General features: G+C 40.2%; 1 protein-coding gene across 1 annotated transcript; it reads left to right on the forward strand.

The window, feature by feature from the left end:
- The first annotated feature begins 4,815 nt into the window (after positions 1 to 4,815).
- LSMEM1 (leucine rich single-pass membrane protein 1) lies at positions 4,816 to 13,524 on the forward strand. Its single transcript, XM_058528596.1, has 3 exons — positions 4,816 to 7,533; positions 9,213 to 9,341; positions 13,185 to 13,524. Exons 1-3 carry the CDS (start codon positions 7,407 to 7,409, stop codon positions 13,313 to 13,315), a joined length of 387 nt encoding a protein of 128 aa, XP_058384579.1. The 5' UTR covers positions 4,816 to 7,406; the 3' UTR covers positions 13,316 to 13,524.
- Positions 13,525 to 15,658: the final 2,134 nt, after the last annotated feature.

Genomic DNA, 15,658 nt, shown 5'->3' on the forward strand with positions numbered 1-15,658 from the left:
AGTTCAAAATGACCAAGCCAGGTAGGGAGAGAGTGAGATGAGACTTACTTTGTATGTTTGGAAACATGAAAATAGACGAAAAAATGAAGCAATATATCATTGGGATTCCAGTTACTGACTTTTAAGACTGTTGCTGCTTCGATACCCCTATGAGGTGATTTTTCACTTTATGAAATGCATTTTGACAATACATTAGGATTTTATTAATGTGTACACAAATTATGTTACACAGGCAACATTTGCAATTCAAGATTCCTAGACTTATGTCTTTGACATTAGTGCAGAAAAACAGTGAAAAGAGGGGTGAGGGTTAGGGAAGCATGTACACTGTAGAGAAGTACCAAAATCACTGGGGGTATTTGTTCCAAACTAGCATACTTCCTCTCCCGCTTCCCCAACAACAACTGGAAGGTCTGATGTGCCCCCTAGTTGAAAATCACTGGCTGGCCTATGGAGCACCCCCTGGGAGTGTGAGCTCTATCCCTCAGAGTGCACTGGAAAACCAATTGGAAATCTAGAACTTGGGTTTGCATGTTGTCATTTGTATCCAAGTAGGTTAGAATCATGGGAAAGAGATTGCAGATAGTGTTTTTTCCTAGATTTTCAATTTTGTATATGTATACATATGTTTAAATAAAAATGAATTTTTATTGAAGTGATATATACACACACACACACACACACACACACATATACTTTAATAGATACTTCAAGGCTTATAAGAAAAAAAGTTAGCTCCCTGCTCCATCGTTTCCCATTTCTCAGGCCCATCCCAGAAGGCATTTCAGCCTTTAGTTTTTTGCTAGTACTTGGGTTTCTGGTTTCTAATATGCTTCTACAACTGGTTATTATTTTTAGACATCTGCCAACTTCCTATTTGCTAGGTGAAAATTTCTGCCTTTTTACTTTTCCTTTCTGCTACTCCCAATGCATCATTTTTTGCATCGTGGTGCATTTCAATTCTCAGAACATTTTATCTTGGTTTTACGTATACCACTAATGCTTTTTAGTCCTAAATAAATATATAAAACTCTTGAATCTGTTTTCCACATGGTCAAAGCCCAGCAGAACTCTTGCTTCTTGTTTCAGTCTGCGCTAATTTCTTTCTTGTCTGAGTATACAGCTGTTTCCTGAGACTTCATCGTCCTGAGATTTGTTTTCCTTTCTTGGGTTCGATTTCACATTACCTAGACCCCATGTTTTCAATGTCAGATCATTTTCTTGTTAAAGTGGAACACTTCCTTCGTAACTTCTGGGAATGGGTGAGTGGGAGGCTGATTATTTTGAGACTTTATATGTCTGAAAGATAGTTTGGCTTGGTATATAAAGTTCCAGATAGAAAATCAAATCCGGAATTTTGAAGGCATTGTTGTATTGTCTTCCAATTGTCAAGTGTTGCAATATCTGATGTGATTTTTGTTTCTGATTTCTTTGTTTTCTTTTGCTTTTAGAATCACTTTGTCTCTAGTGCTCTAAAATTGGGTGATACTGTGCTTTGGTGGGCTCTGGCAATCTGGAAAATATTTTTAAGTTCTTGACCATGCTCCCCCCCCCCATTTTCTTTGTTCTAGAACTCAAGATACTAGAGCTGCTGGATTGATCCACTGGGCTTATTTCTTTCTTGCTCATTTCTTTTTCTTTCTGAGAGGTTTATGTAACATGGTTTTCCAATCGTCTATTGCATTTTATTTTTGGCTAACATGAAATTACCTGCCTGTGTTTAGCGCCATACTTCACTGTTGCCTCCAGTTCCTGAGCCTGCCTGAATTAAGCGGGATCAGTCACATCACTCATCAGGGATAGTCCTCCGGAGGTCTGCTAAGGCAGGTACCAAATACTCCCTCCTTTTCCTATTCAATACATTTGCTGAAATCTTGTTCACCATTGCTTTCTCCTATTTTCATTCTTGTTTTGTAATTTTTACCTATTCTGCCTTTTTACTGGGGTTTTAGGAGGAAGAAGAGATAAACATGTTAATCTGCATATTAAATTTATAGATTTTTTTTTTTTTATTCATGGAATTGATGGGTATTTGCTGGACAGATTTACTGGGGATTCAATGTGTAAGAATGCTTGAGTTTTCTTGAAATTAGTAAAATGGTGTATGATAGACCAGTTCATTCCTGGATTCTTGGTTAATTTTGCTGGTTTAAAGGAGTTTGAAATGGTCCTTGCCTAATAAGTTCTTTATTTTGAGGCTCAAGCATAAATTTTGAAGCAATGAGCATCTGTGACTCAAGCCTTTGATAGCATTTACTGAATTTCCTGGGAGTTTAATCTAGATACAGTGAGATATAATATTTGAAAGAAAAAGCAAGAAATACTTGAAAATGTCCCCAGATTAAACAGTTCAGGTGAGAATACCTATTTTCTTCTTGTGACCCAAAACTCTTCAGGTACATAATAGATAAAATGAGGTAGGTTACCTTGCTGTGCTCTTAAGTGGTTCTCATAAGTCTAACTGGTCACAAGCCATTAAAAATCTCATTCCCTTCACTGGTGTAAAATATGGTGAAACATGGAATTCAGACTACAGTGTGAGGAATTGCTTAGTCTCCATTTTCCTCATCCCTGAGGGATTGGATCACAGGGTTGTAAAGTTACAGGAGAGAGAAAAACACACAGTAAATGCTCAAAATGTGGCTATTCTATTTTTCTTCAAAGGTTAGATGGTTTAAGATAGATCAGGTAGTTGGGAGATTATTTTTTAAACTGAGCATGATAATTAATAGCTAACAAACATTTTCATTTTTCAAGAAATTTGGCATAGCTTTTTAACGTATAATCTGCGTCTGAGAAAACAGTTATTAATTATCTTGTCCTACTTCATGAATTGCTCCTCGGGTGTAGATGAAGCTTAAGAAAATGATGTTCCTTTTTCCCAAAAGTAGAGTGAGGTCTATAATGGATACTATAGATGTGAGGGAAATTTTATGGAGCAAATATTTTCTACTTGACATGCAATGTGTTTCAAGGATGAATAATGTCCATCTAGTCATGGCCATGGAAGGTAGGATTATAAGGGATTATATATCAGTTTATCACCTAACCCTTAGTGTCCTGCTGGGATAGTTCGTCCCTGGGGTCTAGGATCTGGGTTTATGGGATTGCAGGTCTCCTCCTCACTGTAGCTTCTTTTATGTACACCAGAGGGCAGAAGCTCCTTGGCATGTGTGTGAGGGAACCACATAAGAGAAAGGCTGACATTCCTGAGAAAACAAGATGCATAAAAAGTCACAGAATAAAGCCTTGGAAAAGGAAAGGACGTTGATGAGACAAAGTGCTTCCATCACCTGCAGTGGGTCTGTAGCCAGACGATCTCCCACTCACAATCTTTTTTTGTAGCTACTGGAAGCCCTAGGAGTCCTCTGACCTGCATCATCCTCATTATAATGTCACAACCTTATCCTGTCCCTCTTTATTGTAGTCCTCTGGTTGGTCTGGTAGTCCTGTGCAAGTTAGTTGTCAGAGTGGCAGCTCCATCCTGCTACCAGATATTTATATATGGAGCATACCGTGGCAGAAGTGCTGGAAGTGTGTCAGCTTACACGGTTGTGTCGGCCAAATAGGGACATTAACTTCAGCCCCATAAGAACCTCATCAGTTACCAATTTCATCAAGGAATGGTGGTTTTTTTCTTTTTAAAGCATAGTATCAGTAATATATTTACTAAAAACCTTAGACATTGTGAAGAAAGTCAGTATTTGGAATCTTACACTGCTTGGTTAAATTAACACTAAATATAGACCAACGGTTTCATGCTGGGGTTTATGGGCCTTCTAGGAGCACCCGTGTGCTGAAGGAAGGCAAAGAAGGAAATACAGAATTTGTAGAAAATTTTGTTGTAGTTGCTTCCGAATAATTAGTTGTTTTTGTTTTTCTGGTAACCTAGCAGTGAAAGCTCACATTTTTGTAAGTAATTTGCATGCTATTCCTCTACTGAGACTGAATTACGATTCTTGAGGCTGATATGTTTTTTGTTGCGTGTGTTCTGTGCTTTTAACTTTTGATAGAAATGATTTAGAGTTGATTTTAAAAATTACTTCCTGAATCTGAAGAGGCACTGACTCTGAAATAAGATTAAAGAACAAATTACCACGACTCACTCAATAAAGTTTCCTATTAGCTTTGAATTAAGCCCTATTATAACAATTCTGATTTTGTGGCAAGCAATACTCGTGTGAGTTGTTTCTGTGGTTTGATACTGAGCACCTACGAGAAAAAATAAAGAGCGAAGCAATTTTTCATAGGCAACTATATTTGTCAGAATATTTATTTGTAGGTAGTCAAAGAATTCTTACAAGACAAAAAGAATCAGCGGTTAGCATTGATCTAAACGGGAGGAAAATGAAATTACTTACATGTTTCAGCACAAGGTATTAGAAAGGGTTCCATTAAAAGAATGCTGCATTGGTCAATCTTACTTAATGAGCAAATTTGCACACCAGAGTCGGGAAGGAGGGTCGAGTTAGAGCAATGCAGAATTTAGTAACACTGGCTTTTCCAGCCCCGTTGGTTGTTCCCAGATGCCCTCATATGGAGATACCAAAGATAGCAACAACTGGGTGTCAAACAGCTGTGGGTCCTGGTTTTAGGGCCATGTGATCTTGTATCCATTTACTTGCAGAGTCATTTGCAAGCTCTTGGTGGCCATGAACCACACCTAACTCAGTTTTCTCTACTAGTTCTTTTTTTTACCATTTGCATGTTGCACATAATTTTAAAACACATTGAAATAGCATCTATTTACGTTGTGACTTTACCCTAAAGAAGAAATTTTTTTTCAGAGCACTTCATAGTTCACTCTAAGTTGTTGTCTTAGTGCTTTTGGATTTGATGTTGCATTGAGTCACCTTTTGAGTTGGTAGCAAGGCCAATAATTTGGAGATTTTATTAGCTGCACTGCTCTTAAGTCAGTTTTTGTGGCTATGATTTTCTAGCTAGTCCTCCACTTTGTAAACGTTCTTTAAGCCTCAGTATGAGATTTAAGCAATAGTAATTACATTCCTAAAGGGGAAGCTAAGGCTCAAAGATATTAAGTCAGAGATCTAAAAATGAACCATGCATCAGTCACCCAGACTAAAATAGAAGCTGTGTTTGGAACGAGGATCCTACGATGTGACACATACAACCTTTATTCCTCATCAAATATTAGTATTTGGGATAATAAAGTATAAAAAATGATAAAATATAAAAAATTTCGAGAAAAATAGTTTAGGAATCTGTGACCATGCATTAGTCAACACTTTTGGTTTTATCTATACAATGATGAGATTTGATTGATCTCTAAGGCCTCTCTACTCCATGGGCTGTTACTTTTTTTTTTTTTTTGCCACTTAAAGTCGTTCACTTATGAATGCTCCATGAAGTAAATTTGGAGTTCAATAACATCAATATATAAAGTGCTTCAGTAGTACCTTACCTAAAATACTGATGGAATTATGTGTTCTTGTTCATTAAAATTTCAGGATAACTGAAACACCATTTTTAGTTTTTAATCTTGATTGAAAAAAAATTTAATTAGTCCATGACTTTTTGAGCTCACTGTTTTTCTTAGCTAGGGTTCTGGGAGCACATTTTTTACAAGTACTAATAGGTTTTAGGTATTACTGGGAAATTGCTGGCTTTTAATATTTTAGAGTGCAGTTTAAGTTATTTAGTAAATGGCTGATGCTTTTTTTCAGATCTTTTATAGGTGTTCATATCCTTTTTTTCTGAATTTGATTTCTCCTAACTCTAATTATATTTCTCTTTATTCTGTGGCTGGATATTAGAGGAAATTTTTAAAATGTTAACAGGAAGTAAACACTGTGTTGCCACATATAGGCAGGCATGAAGTTTATTGCCTTGACTTTACTAAAAGTCTGGAAAGATGTCACGTGAGGACTTTTACCCTCAGTTTTATTTCTGTTAGTGTCCTTATTATTAACTGCCTCAAATTCTTTTGAAAATAGTGAGATTTAAACCCCAAATAAAATATTTTAAGTGCTCCAACTTAACATAAGTCACTGGCTTCTAAAGTTGGCCCTGGGCATTTGAAGAATAGGATTGGTGCTGACCCTAAGGAGTTTTCAGTTAATTGGGGAAGTCAAAGATGTAAGCAAATAAATGAGATAAAATATTATAGGTGTTCTGATAGAAGAATGGCACAACCAGCAAGGGCACAAAGGAAAGACAGGTTGATTCTTAGAGGAGGTGAGGTTTGAGCTGAGTCCTGAGAGAGGATTAGGGAGGGATGTAGAGAAGGAGTGTAGTAGCACAAGGGAAGGTGCAGTGAACTCTGAAGCAAGAGGCCACTTCCAGCTCTGCAGCTAGGGAAATGTCTTTACCCTCTGAGCTTCCATTTCCTCATTTGTGGAAAGGATGGGGGCTAAAGGAGAGCACGTCTAAAATCCTTTGCAGATCAAAAAAATCCTATATCACTATTAGACTCATTTTATGAAAAGAGATAATGATAAAAGAGAAAGCTTTTATAGTCATTGTATTTTGTCTTCCTAGAGCCTTCTTTTCGTGCAATTAAAAGGCCACAGATTCTCGGTTGTGCTCTGGAGAGATCTTAAAATAGCAGGCTTTTCAGTGTTGCTTGAAGTTGTGCTGTCATTAGAATATTACCTTAAATGTAAACCTCAATTTTAAAATTACTTATTACGTAAGTGACCTCAATCTGAGGAAACTCAGGGGAAGAGACCTCAGAAGTCCTGGCCTGTAGCCTCTGACTGCTGCAGGATTCCTCTTTACAACATCTAAGCTTGCTAAGATTTGGTCTTGAAGATTCACAGCCAGCATCTAATGGTTAAAGGATACATTTTAAGGTGGAGCCTCACATACCATATTGAGGGAGAATATAAAAATTACAGCTTTGTATTAAAGCCTCATGCAATTAGAATGGGTCACAGTAATGTTCCCTTCTCTCAGAATCTCTATGGCCACAGGCCAACTAGCTTAATTTTATCTTTCTATATGTTTATATATAGTCTCCTTGCACAAGGGATTTGAGGCGTTGCCCCAGAATATGAACAATGTAGTAAGAGAGAAAAATTTTTAAATCAATTACGAAATGAAAAGCAGGCCCAGAGAAAATGTAGACAGAATTGAGAAATCTGAAGAGGAGGTAAGAGCATAAGCAGATAAGTAGTGTATAAAGCACGGTACAGTTCTTAACATTGGGCCACACGCTGGACTCTGAGCTTCCTGGCAAGCAAAGCAAAAAGAATAGTTACAAAGTTATCCCCAGAAGGAAATATTTTCTTCCGGACAAGCAAAGCTTTTCTAGACCTTCAGTTGGAAATAGTATTTGTGGGTGGTTCTTTCCATGCCTGTCCAGTCTCCTGCAGGCTGTGATTCTTGCGGAGCTGAGTTCCCCAGACCAGCCTCTTACTTAACGTCAGTGTTTCCTTTCAGGGACAATGAATCATTCTTCCCAGGACACTGGCTCTCGCGGCATTTATGAAGATAGAAAGCTTTATGTTGTGGATTCCATAAACGACCTAAACAAACTAAACCTCTATCCTGCCGGCTCGCAGCATCTGTTCCGTATGTGTGCCCTCCAAGGCTTGGTGGCCTTTCCTGGCTTCTAGGCCACCTAAAAATAGCAAATGCTAATCTGGACCTGGGGGCGTGGGGGGGGGGGTGCGGGGTGGGCACTAGGAACAGCCTGGCAATGAAAATGCTATTTATTATTAGGCAATTTTTGCTTTTGTTCCTTGAATACTTGATGACTTATGGGATCTCTTGGCTCCAAAGCAAGAATTGAACGCTTGTCTTCAAAAGTTCTGAGAATTCCCTGTGGAGTTTCTCTCCCTGGAAAGGGGAGGAGGCTGCAGAGCTGGTCTCCCAGAGGCTTGCTTATCTCTCTCCGCTGCTGTCGTGCCTTCTAGTGACCACAGCCAGGTCACGGATGGTGCCTGCTTTCCTAGAGGGATCTTACTTCATTGTGGATTGCTGAGAAAATGCTCCAAACATTCCTCCAGTTTTAAAAAATATCATTAAAATTTTGTTGGACAAAAAGTCAACTTCATTTTCTACTTACAAATTATGAATTGTCCCAATTAAAGGCCTAGAAAAGGGTGAATGAAGCAATAAAAATCTGCTAAGTACTAAATGTGTATCTTGTCCCCTAAATATTGTAAAGGAGTTCTATTAGAGCATTCTGAGCCCCATTTTTCTAGCTTAAACGCTGACATTCAAACACAGGTGTTAATTGTCCACTTGCCATTTGTTTCATATGCATTCTAAACTCTTATTGTCCCAATTTTATATCTATTATTCCCCTTCTAAATTCTTTCTGAGTTCCTGCTTTTTCTTCATCAGAATGTGTTCAGATTTCCACCTGTTTTTATTGCAGTCAGTCTCAATAAAAGTAGATGTTTGGGTGCCAGCAGATGCTGTTGCTTTGACTAGGAAGCAAAAGCCGTTGAGAGGTTGACACAGGATGTACTTAAAAGCACGGGACATGAGCCACTCATCTATCTGTAATCAAGTAGCAGTGTGTGGAACTGAGGCGAAGTAGGAGAGAATATAGAAAGCAACCAAGGGTCTCCATTCCCCAAGTTTCTGTATGTCTTATTCAATTCAATTTGGGTGTTATTAGGCAAATAGGCCTTACAAAATGATAACCCAATGAAGACAATTTATGGTGAAGTGGGTAAACAAAGCTGTTTTATAAGTGTGGCTGCATTCTCAGTTCAACAGCAAGACATTTAAAAGAACCTTGCTTCCAGAACATGTCCATGCTGAAAACAGCTTTAAGAAACACATCAGGGCCATTTTTTGTTTAAATGGGTGTAGGCATAACTGATTATTCCTACGGTAAAGGACTTTCCTGGGAGATATCCCAGAGCGTTCAGCTTTCCATGCAGGGGAGGTGTCCCACGGCCAGCTGTGCTTTACTCCTGGGTCACTTTGGGAAAAGGGCAATAAATCCTCCATCACTCTTAACCCCCAACTTCTTTACCCAATCCCCCTCCCCCACCCCCCAAACAGGGGTAAGGAGATAGCTTGACTCTGCTTGTTCTTTGAATACCGGTGTAGAAGAAGGTAAAAAATTCACAAAGAGTATCCCGCCCAGAGGTTCCTAAAACATGTCACTTTCTAGAGTGATTGGAGAGAAAATGGTCGTATCCCTTACTCAAATCTCTACTAATGGGGGACTGCTCAGTTCTGCTGGTGAGCTGTATGCTGATGAGTTTTTGTCGTTGTTTGCTTCCTATTAGCTCTAGAGGAGAAAATCCCAGACGTTGGCACTAACTCAGGAAATGGAAGCCACAGTCTGTTTTTTGTGGGGCTGATAATCGTGCTGATCATTAGCCTGGCACTGGTTTCCTTCGTGATATTTCTAATAGGTAAGTACCACGGACAGGTTTTTCATTACTTATATGCACTGCCTTCATAGCTGGTTGTCTCACTTTGCTCCTGTAACAAGTCCATGCTTTCTGGCAATCAGTGCTTATACGGAGAGAGAGAGGGCAAATGAACGCCCAGGGCGAATGCTCTTGTTCACCGGGGGCAGGGTCGCTGCAGCCTACACCCACTACATAAGCCCACAGTGCCGGAAGTTCACAGACACGTACATTAAATATTTCTGAAACACTTCAGTTTCTCACTTGGAGTCCCTAGCTGTCAAATGGTAGGCAGCTTATTCTGGTTAATTCTAGGTTTTTTAATCCAATGCATAGATTCTTCCATTAATTCAGGTCTGTAACATATAGTCACATTCAGGTTTCAAACTCCTGTCCAGGTTTTCTCACTTGCCAGAAATCAATTAGAAGCACCAGAGGCAGTCCTGGGGATGTGAGGAGGCTGGCTTCTTTCCTGCTGGCCTCCTGCTTCTGATACAACCTGCCCTGCCTACGTGTGCATGTGGTGCCCTTGAGTGGCGACCCAGGCTTTCCCACACAGGTCCTCAGCCAAGAGATCCCCAAGGTCTCAGTGCCACTCTCCTCTCTGCTGTGGATGGGGGTGGGGTGCTGTCCGCTTGTGATGCTGTCCCCTCCTTCTGCACGTCGCCCCCACCCACCAGTATTCTCTCTCACCTAACCCCTGTGTACCATCACCTGGAATTATTTCGTTCCCTCCCACCCCCCCTTAAAAGTGGAAGGAGGGGCTGGCCCCGAGGTGGAGCCGTTAAGTGCCCATGCTCCACTGCTGGCGGCCGGGGTTGGGATCCCGGGCGCGCACTGACGCACCGCTTGTCAGGCCATGCTGTGGCCGCGTCCCATGTAAAGTGGAGGAAGATGGGCACGGATGTTAGCTCAGGGCCAGTCTTCCTCGGCAAAAAGAGGAGGATTGGCATGGATGTTAGCTCAGGGCTGATCTCCCTCACACACACAAAAAAAGTGGAAGGAGCCTGAGAGGGGGGAGTCATCTTGGACACATTTCTCCTGGATCCACCACACTATCATTTCTTCTGCCTTTTCATGCTTTGCAGGCCTTGTAGCCTTCAAAAATCCTCTATGAGAAGTGGAGCCCACGTCCTTGGAATGCCGCTAATTTGCGTTCCTTCAGGATTAGAGGAGGTAGTGGTGATGATGGGAGGAGAGAGGTAGGCAGGGGCATGACTCTTTTACAGCTTCTAATCCCTTTTCCCCCAAACTCCTTCCTCCTTCCATCTTAAAGGTCTTTATCTGGCCTGGGCGTTGGGGCTGGTGGGGAACTTCTGGCTCTGTGTTTAATTGCCTCTCTCTCACCCAGCTGATGCCCTTTTGCACTGAGAAGCTACAGTGGGAACTATCCTTACAGTAATGGTGGCCTTGCTTCTGAGTATCAGTTGCAGGAGGGTTGGCCCTGAACCTGCAGGGCCGGAAAAAAAGCACATAGATTACTCTTTTGAAATGTTATTTCAACATAAATTGATGCTCCAAAGATCATCACACCACACCCATCTGGGGTAATGACTGAGTTAAACTTGGGAAATTTTAGGAATGCCTACTGACCTGGGAGCAACCCAAAGAACTTCTCTCTTCTGTGGAATGATAAGTAGTAAGATTGAGGGTAATGATGATACAAAGATGCTGTATATTGGGTGCTCACTCTGTCCCAGGTGCTGGGCTGAGCACTTGAGGTCAGCTTGTGCACAACCTCGTAACAACGCTATAGTGTAGGGTCTATTATGATTCTGGTTTTATCGATGCTGAAACTGAGGCTGAGATTAATTAACATGCCCAAGATCACACAGCTAATGAGCTTGGAATCAGGGCTCAAAGACACTCCTGCCTGACATGAAAGACCAGGCGCTTTATCACCATTTTCATACTCCTCTGGTATAAATAGAATTTATATTTGCTTGTAGTGTTTTATATTGAGGGCAAATTTATATCAAGTAAGAAACAGAAAGAGGACGTGAATAAGGAAGAATGTCTTTTTATCGGACAATTACTGTGCGCCAGACACATTAAATTCTTTATCTTAAATCCTTACTCTACCCCTCAAGGTAGTGTCTAATATTTCTATTTTAGTAATGAAAGACTAAGGCCCAGAGAGATTACCTCTCTACATTTACCCAGCTAATAAGAGGCAGAACTGGGATTCACACCCCGGCCTCCCTGCCTCCAGAGGTCGCCTGCATCCCACTGCCTATGTTGAAGTCATAATAAAGGCTTCCTGCAGTTTTCAGACAACCTAAGACCACAGCTGGCACAGGCATCTGCGAATGAACTTGACCTGTGCTCATCTTTAACAAGGAAACCTTTTTGCTGTCAGTGGGATTCAGTGCAATTTGCATCCTTTTAACTGAAGTGCAAGAACTCGTGTATTCTTTATAACTCTGGCATTTTTGTGCAAGAGCAATAAGACTATTTTATACTGACTACATTCTTATGAAACCATTGGGCCTTACGTTTTTGTCACAATCTCAGTCCTAAAGAGGAATAATGGACAGCAAGAGCAGATTACTCTGGATGCCTGTGTGGCCCCAGGTAGCAGTTTCGAGCGGCCAAGCAGTGTATTCCAGAGAATATTAGGTGTGTGGGATGTTACTAAGTATTGCCTAAAGAAAAAAAAGGGTTCTCTGATCAAATGAGTTTGAGAATTGCTGGGTTAGGTAATGCTCAAGGGATTATTTTTAATCTTGTGAATTTCCAAGAGGCATATTAGTATATAATTTTTCTCTAATTTTTTTGCACATAGAATCCTTTTTCTTCTTTGGAATTTAATTTGCAACCAGTGTATTGTGGAACAGACTGAGGCCAACATGGCTGCTACTTCCTTCTGTGTTTGATTAATGTAGGAGGTTCCCAAGAAGGGAAAGGACATCACATATTTTGGATTTACTTCATTTTCACACTTTTCCCCAGAAGCCAGTGGTAGCTCTGCCTCGCTCTGCAGCGAAGCTCAATTAAGACTCTTCCCTCATGTCTTGAACTATAATTCATCCAACATAATTTTTCAGATATGGGGGAGAAGCAGCTCTGGGCAATAATTTGTCCCAAGGTTGGAAGGTGAAGCTCTAACATCTAGTTTACCTTTCCACGTCAGTTTATTGGCTAAACCCAATAGTGTGTTACTAACATTATTAGTTCCTGAAAGATACCTTGGAAAAAACCTTTCTGAAATGGAAATGATAAGAAGCTCAACTATTAATTGAGTGCTGATTTTGTGCTGCATTTCTTGGAAATTTTGACTCTGATAAACAGACCTCCGTATGTTCCATTCCCTAGCTTACTCTATTACCAGGGGTTCTGTTTATTTTGAAAATATTGTCTCTCTGCTCTCAGGGTGGTCTGAGAGGAATTATTACACATTCATTGTGTGCTGGTAATTCAGAACCAGCAGAGCTATGTCAAAATAGGCTGGAACCCAAAAATTCTCATTTCCCAGATGAGGACTGAAAACCTTTTCTGAGAATGGGTCTCAAATGAGACAATGTAACAATCACTGCTCTGGGAATAATCAGACACATGGATTTCTTTCTGTTGCTCACAGCGATGTCTTTCTCCGCCAAAATCTGTGCAGAGCTGCCAAAGGTAGTCTAGTCTGGCACCAAGAAGCTGTAAAAATAATTCACTTGATAGATAACTTCAGTCTTCAGCAATTTCTCTCTGGGGCTTCTGGGCTGTGTGGGATGTTGGAGGAGGGCATTTGCCAAGAGGGCCTTTCAGTGCTCACCTGAGCACCAACACAGGGCTCTGACGAGTCTTGATGGACCACACTGGAAACCTATGTAACACAGTCTGTTTTCCATTTTGAAGTTCAAACTGGAAACAAGATGGATGATGTGTCAAGAAGACTAATAGCTGAGGGAAAGGACATAGATGATCTTAAGAAAATCAACAACATGATCGTAAAGCGACTCAACCAACTGGCCTCTGAACAGAACTAAAGAGTGATCTTCCAAGAGCAACTGCTAACACCTGAGTTTCTCACTTGACTGGGAGTGTACAGAGTTAAGAACTGAGCAAGTGCATTTCTGCAGGCAACAGATTATCTAGATAGCGAACCCAGCCCTGCGCCAACTTTCTGCTACAGGGATGGGAGCAACTCTGAGGCGGAGGGGTGTGGGGATAGCAGAAGAAACGGGCTCATTTTATGGTAGGGTCCTTCAGCTCTAATGGGGTTAAGGGTAGCTGGCATGGAGGAGAACCATCAGTAAGCAAGAGAATTTGGCCCTGTACACACAACTTCTCTTACAAAAGGAGCTTTGTCCCCGGAATAAGATCACTGTGCCAGTGAGGTTCATGGCGCCTCATGCACCTTTACAAACTCCCCCAAAAGCCTAAGGAATGCATTGAATTATTTGTGATCAAGGGAACCAGGTGATAACTCTTCAATAAAAGAGATTCTGAAGGTGATTGTACTTTGACTCTTAATTCCCCAGGGACAGGAAATGGGGAGATTTCAGGATAGCTGTCTTCTGGTATTTTTTAGTAGTAGTCATCTGTGTATGGTGGGGTGCGGTCAAAAGAGAGAGCCCAATTTATTCAATTAATGTTTTTTGAGCTCTTTGCACAAACCATCCTATCCTAGAGGAGCTTGCATTCAAGTAGGGGAACAAATGAGAGGTAGCATTATATATAGTTATACAAGCTGTGTTGGCTCTGTTTCTCAAGAAAAGAAAATCCTTCAGTACCCTGCTGATTAACTTTGAGGAAATCTGATTGGTTTGTGGCCTTTACTAAACTACAGCATAAAATTATATATTTAGAATATTTGGAACCTGCCTAGTTTTAGCACAAGAGGTAAGGCACACAGTTTATAAGATATGGTGTGATATACATGAGCTTAAAAAGCATATGAGTCTTGGAAAATCTTTTATTTAATATAAATATATTATGCAAGTCTATTGAAGAATGTATTGCAATTCTGTCATTTTGTGTTGATCAAAAACATTTGGATTTACCCTAAAATTAAACATACACACACACACATTTTATAACACTAAATAGTCGACGAAATAAATGCAAGATATTTTACTTATCCGTATTTGCATTCAAAAATATTCGTGCTGCATACTCATTTTTAAAAAATTGATAGATATTGTGGAGGATATTTAAAAAATATTAAATTTATGTTGCTGAAAAATTCTTATTGACCTGTTGATGGGGTGTGACAAAGTAATCTATTATCAGGATTGTTGTAACATCATTTCAGAAACCACAGAGAAGCTGATGCAACAACTCTTTTTAAAAATACTCACTTCTGTGGCCAGCCTGGTGGCGCAGCGGTTAAGTGCATGTGCTCTGCTGCGGTGGCCCGTGGTTCACAGGTTCCGATCCCAGGCGCGCACTGACGCACTGCTTGTCAAGCCATGCTGTGGCGGCCTCCCATATAAAGTGGAGGAAGATGGGCACGGATGTTAGCCCAGGGCCAGTCTTCCTCAGCAAAAACAGGAGGATTGGCAGATGTTAGCACAGGGCTAGTCTTCCTCACACACACATGCAAAAATACTCATTTCTTTCCTTAAATTGTTTGCTCTTATGCTTTTTTCTTTCTACCTACACAGTGGATGTATTTCGTGCTCAGTAATAAATGATCTTTATTTCAAGAAATTTATGATTTTCACAACATGAAGAAGTGTCTGGTCTGAAGGTATTGTATCAATGTTAATTTCCTGATTTTAATAATTGTATCATGATTATATAAGAGACTGTCCTTGTTTTGAGGAAACATACATGGAAGCATTTAAGAATAAAGGGACATCATGTCTCAATTCCAAAGTGATTCAGAAAAAAAATGTGTGTGAGCATGTGTGTGTGTGTGTGTGTGTGTGTGTGTGTATGTATAAAGCAACTATGGTAAATGTTACCATTTGGAGAATTTTTTTTAATAGAACCATCCATTTTTTTTCCTTTTTTTAGAAACAGCTTTATTGAGATATCATTGACATATAAAAATTGTATATATTTAAGATGTACAACTTGATGTTTTGATATACGTATACATTGTTAAGTGAGCACCACATTTAAGCTAATTAACATATCCGTCACCTCTACGTAGTTACCATTCATGTGGGGGCAGGATGGGGGTGGGAGACTTAAGATTTATCCTCTTAAGAAATTTCAGGTATACATTTAGTATTGTTAATTGTCCTCACCATGCTGGACATTAGGTCTTGAGAACCCATTCATCTTGCATAACTGAAATTTTGTACGCTTTGGCTACATGTAGTCTCATGACAGTCAAATATGGCGCTTGAGACATGGGCTCAGTAACCCAACTTCCTGGT

Source organism: Diceros bicornis, chromosome 3 (assembly GCF_020826845.1).
Source record: "Diceros bicornis minor isolate mBicDic1 chromosome 3, mDicBic1.mat.cur, whole genome shotgun sequence".
In the NCBI taxonomy this organism is placed as follows: Eukaryota; Metazoa; Chordata; class Mammalia; order Perissodactyla; family Rhinocerotidae; genus Diceros; species Diceros bicornis.

Excerpts from the sequence above, each read along its gene's own strand:
- LSMEM1 (XM_058528596.1), top strand. The coding sequence starts at position 7,407 with ATGAATCATTCTTCCCAGGACACTGGCTCTCGCGGCATTTATGAAGAT. Across the intron at positions 7,534-9,212 it reads CGGCTCGCAGCATCTGTTCC|CTCTAGAGGAGAAAATCCCA; the intron begins GTATGTGTGCCC and ends GCTTCCTATTAG. Across the intron at positions 9,342-13,184 it reads CTTCGTGATATTTCTAATAG|TTCAAACTGGAAACAAGATG; the intron begins GTAAGTACCACG and ends TCCATTTTGAAG.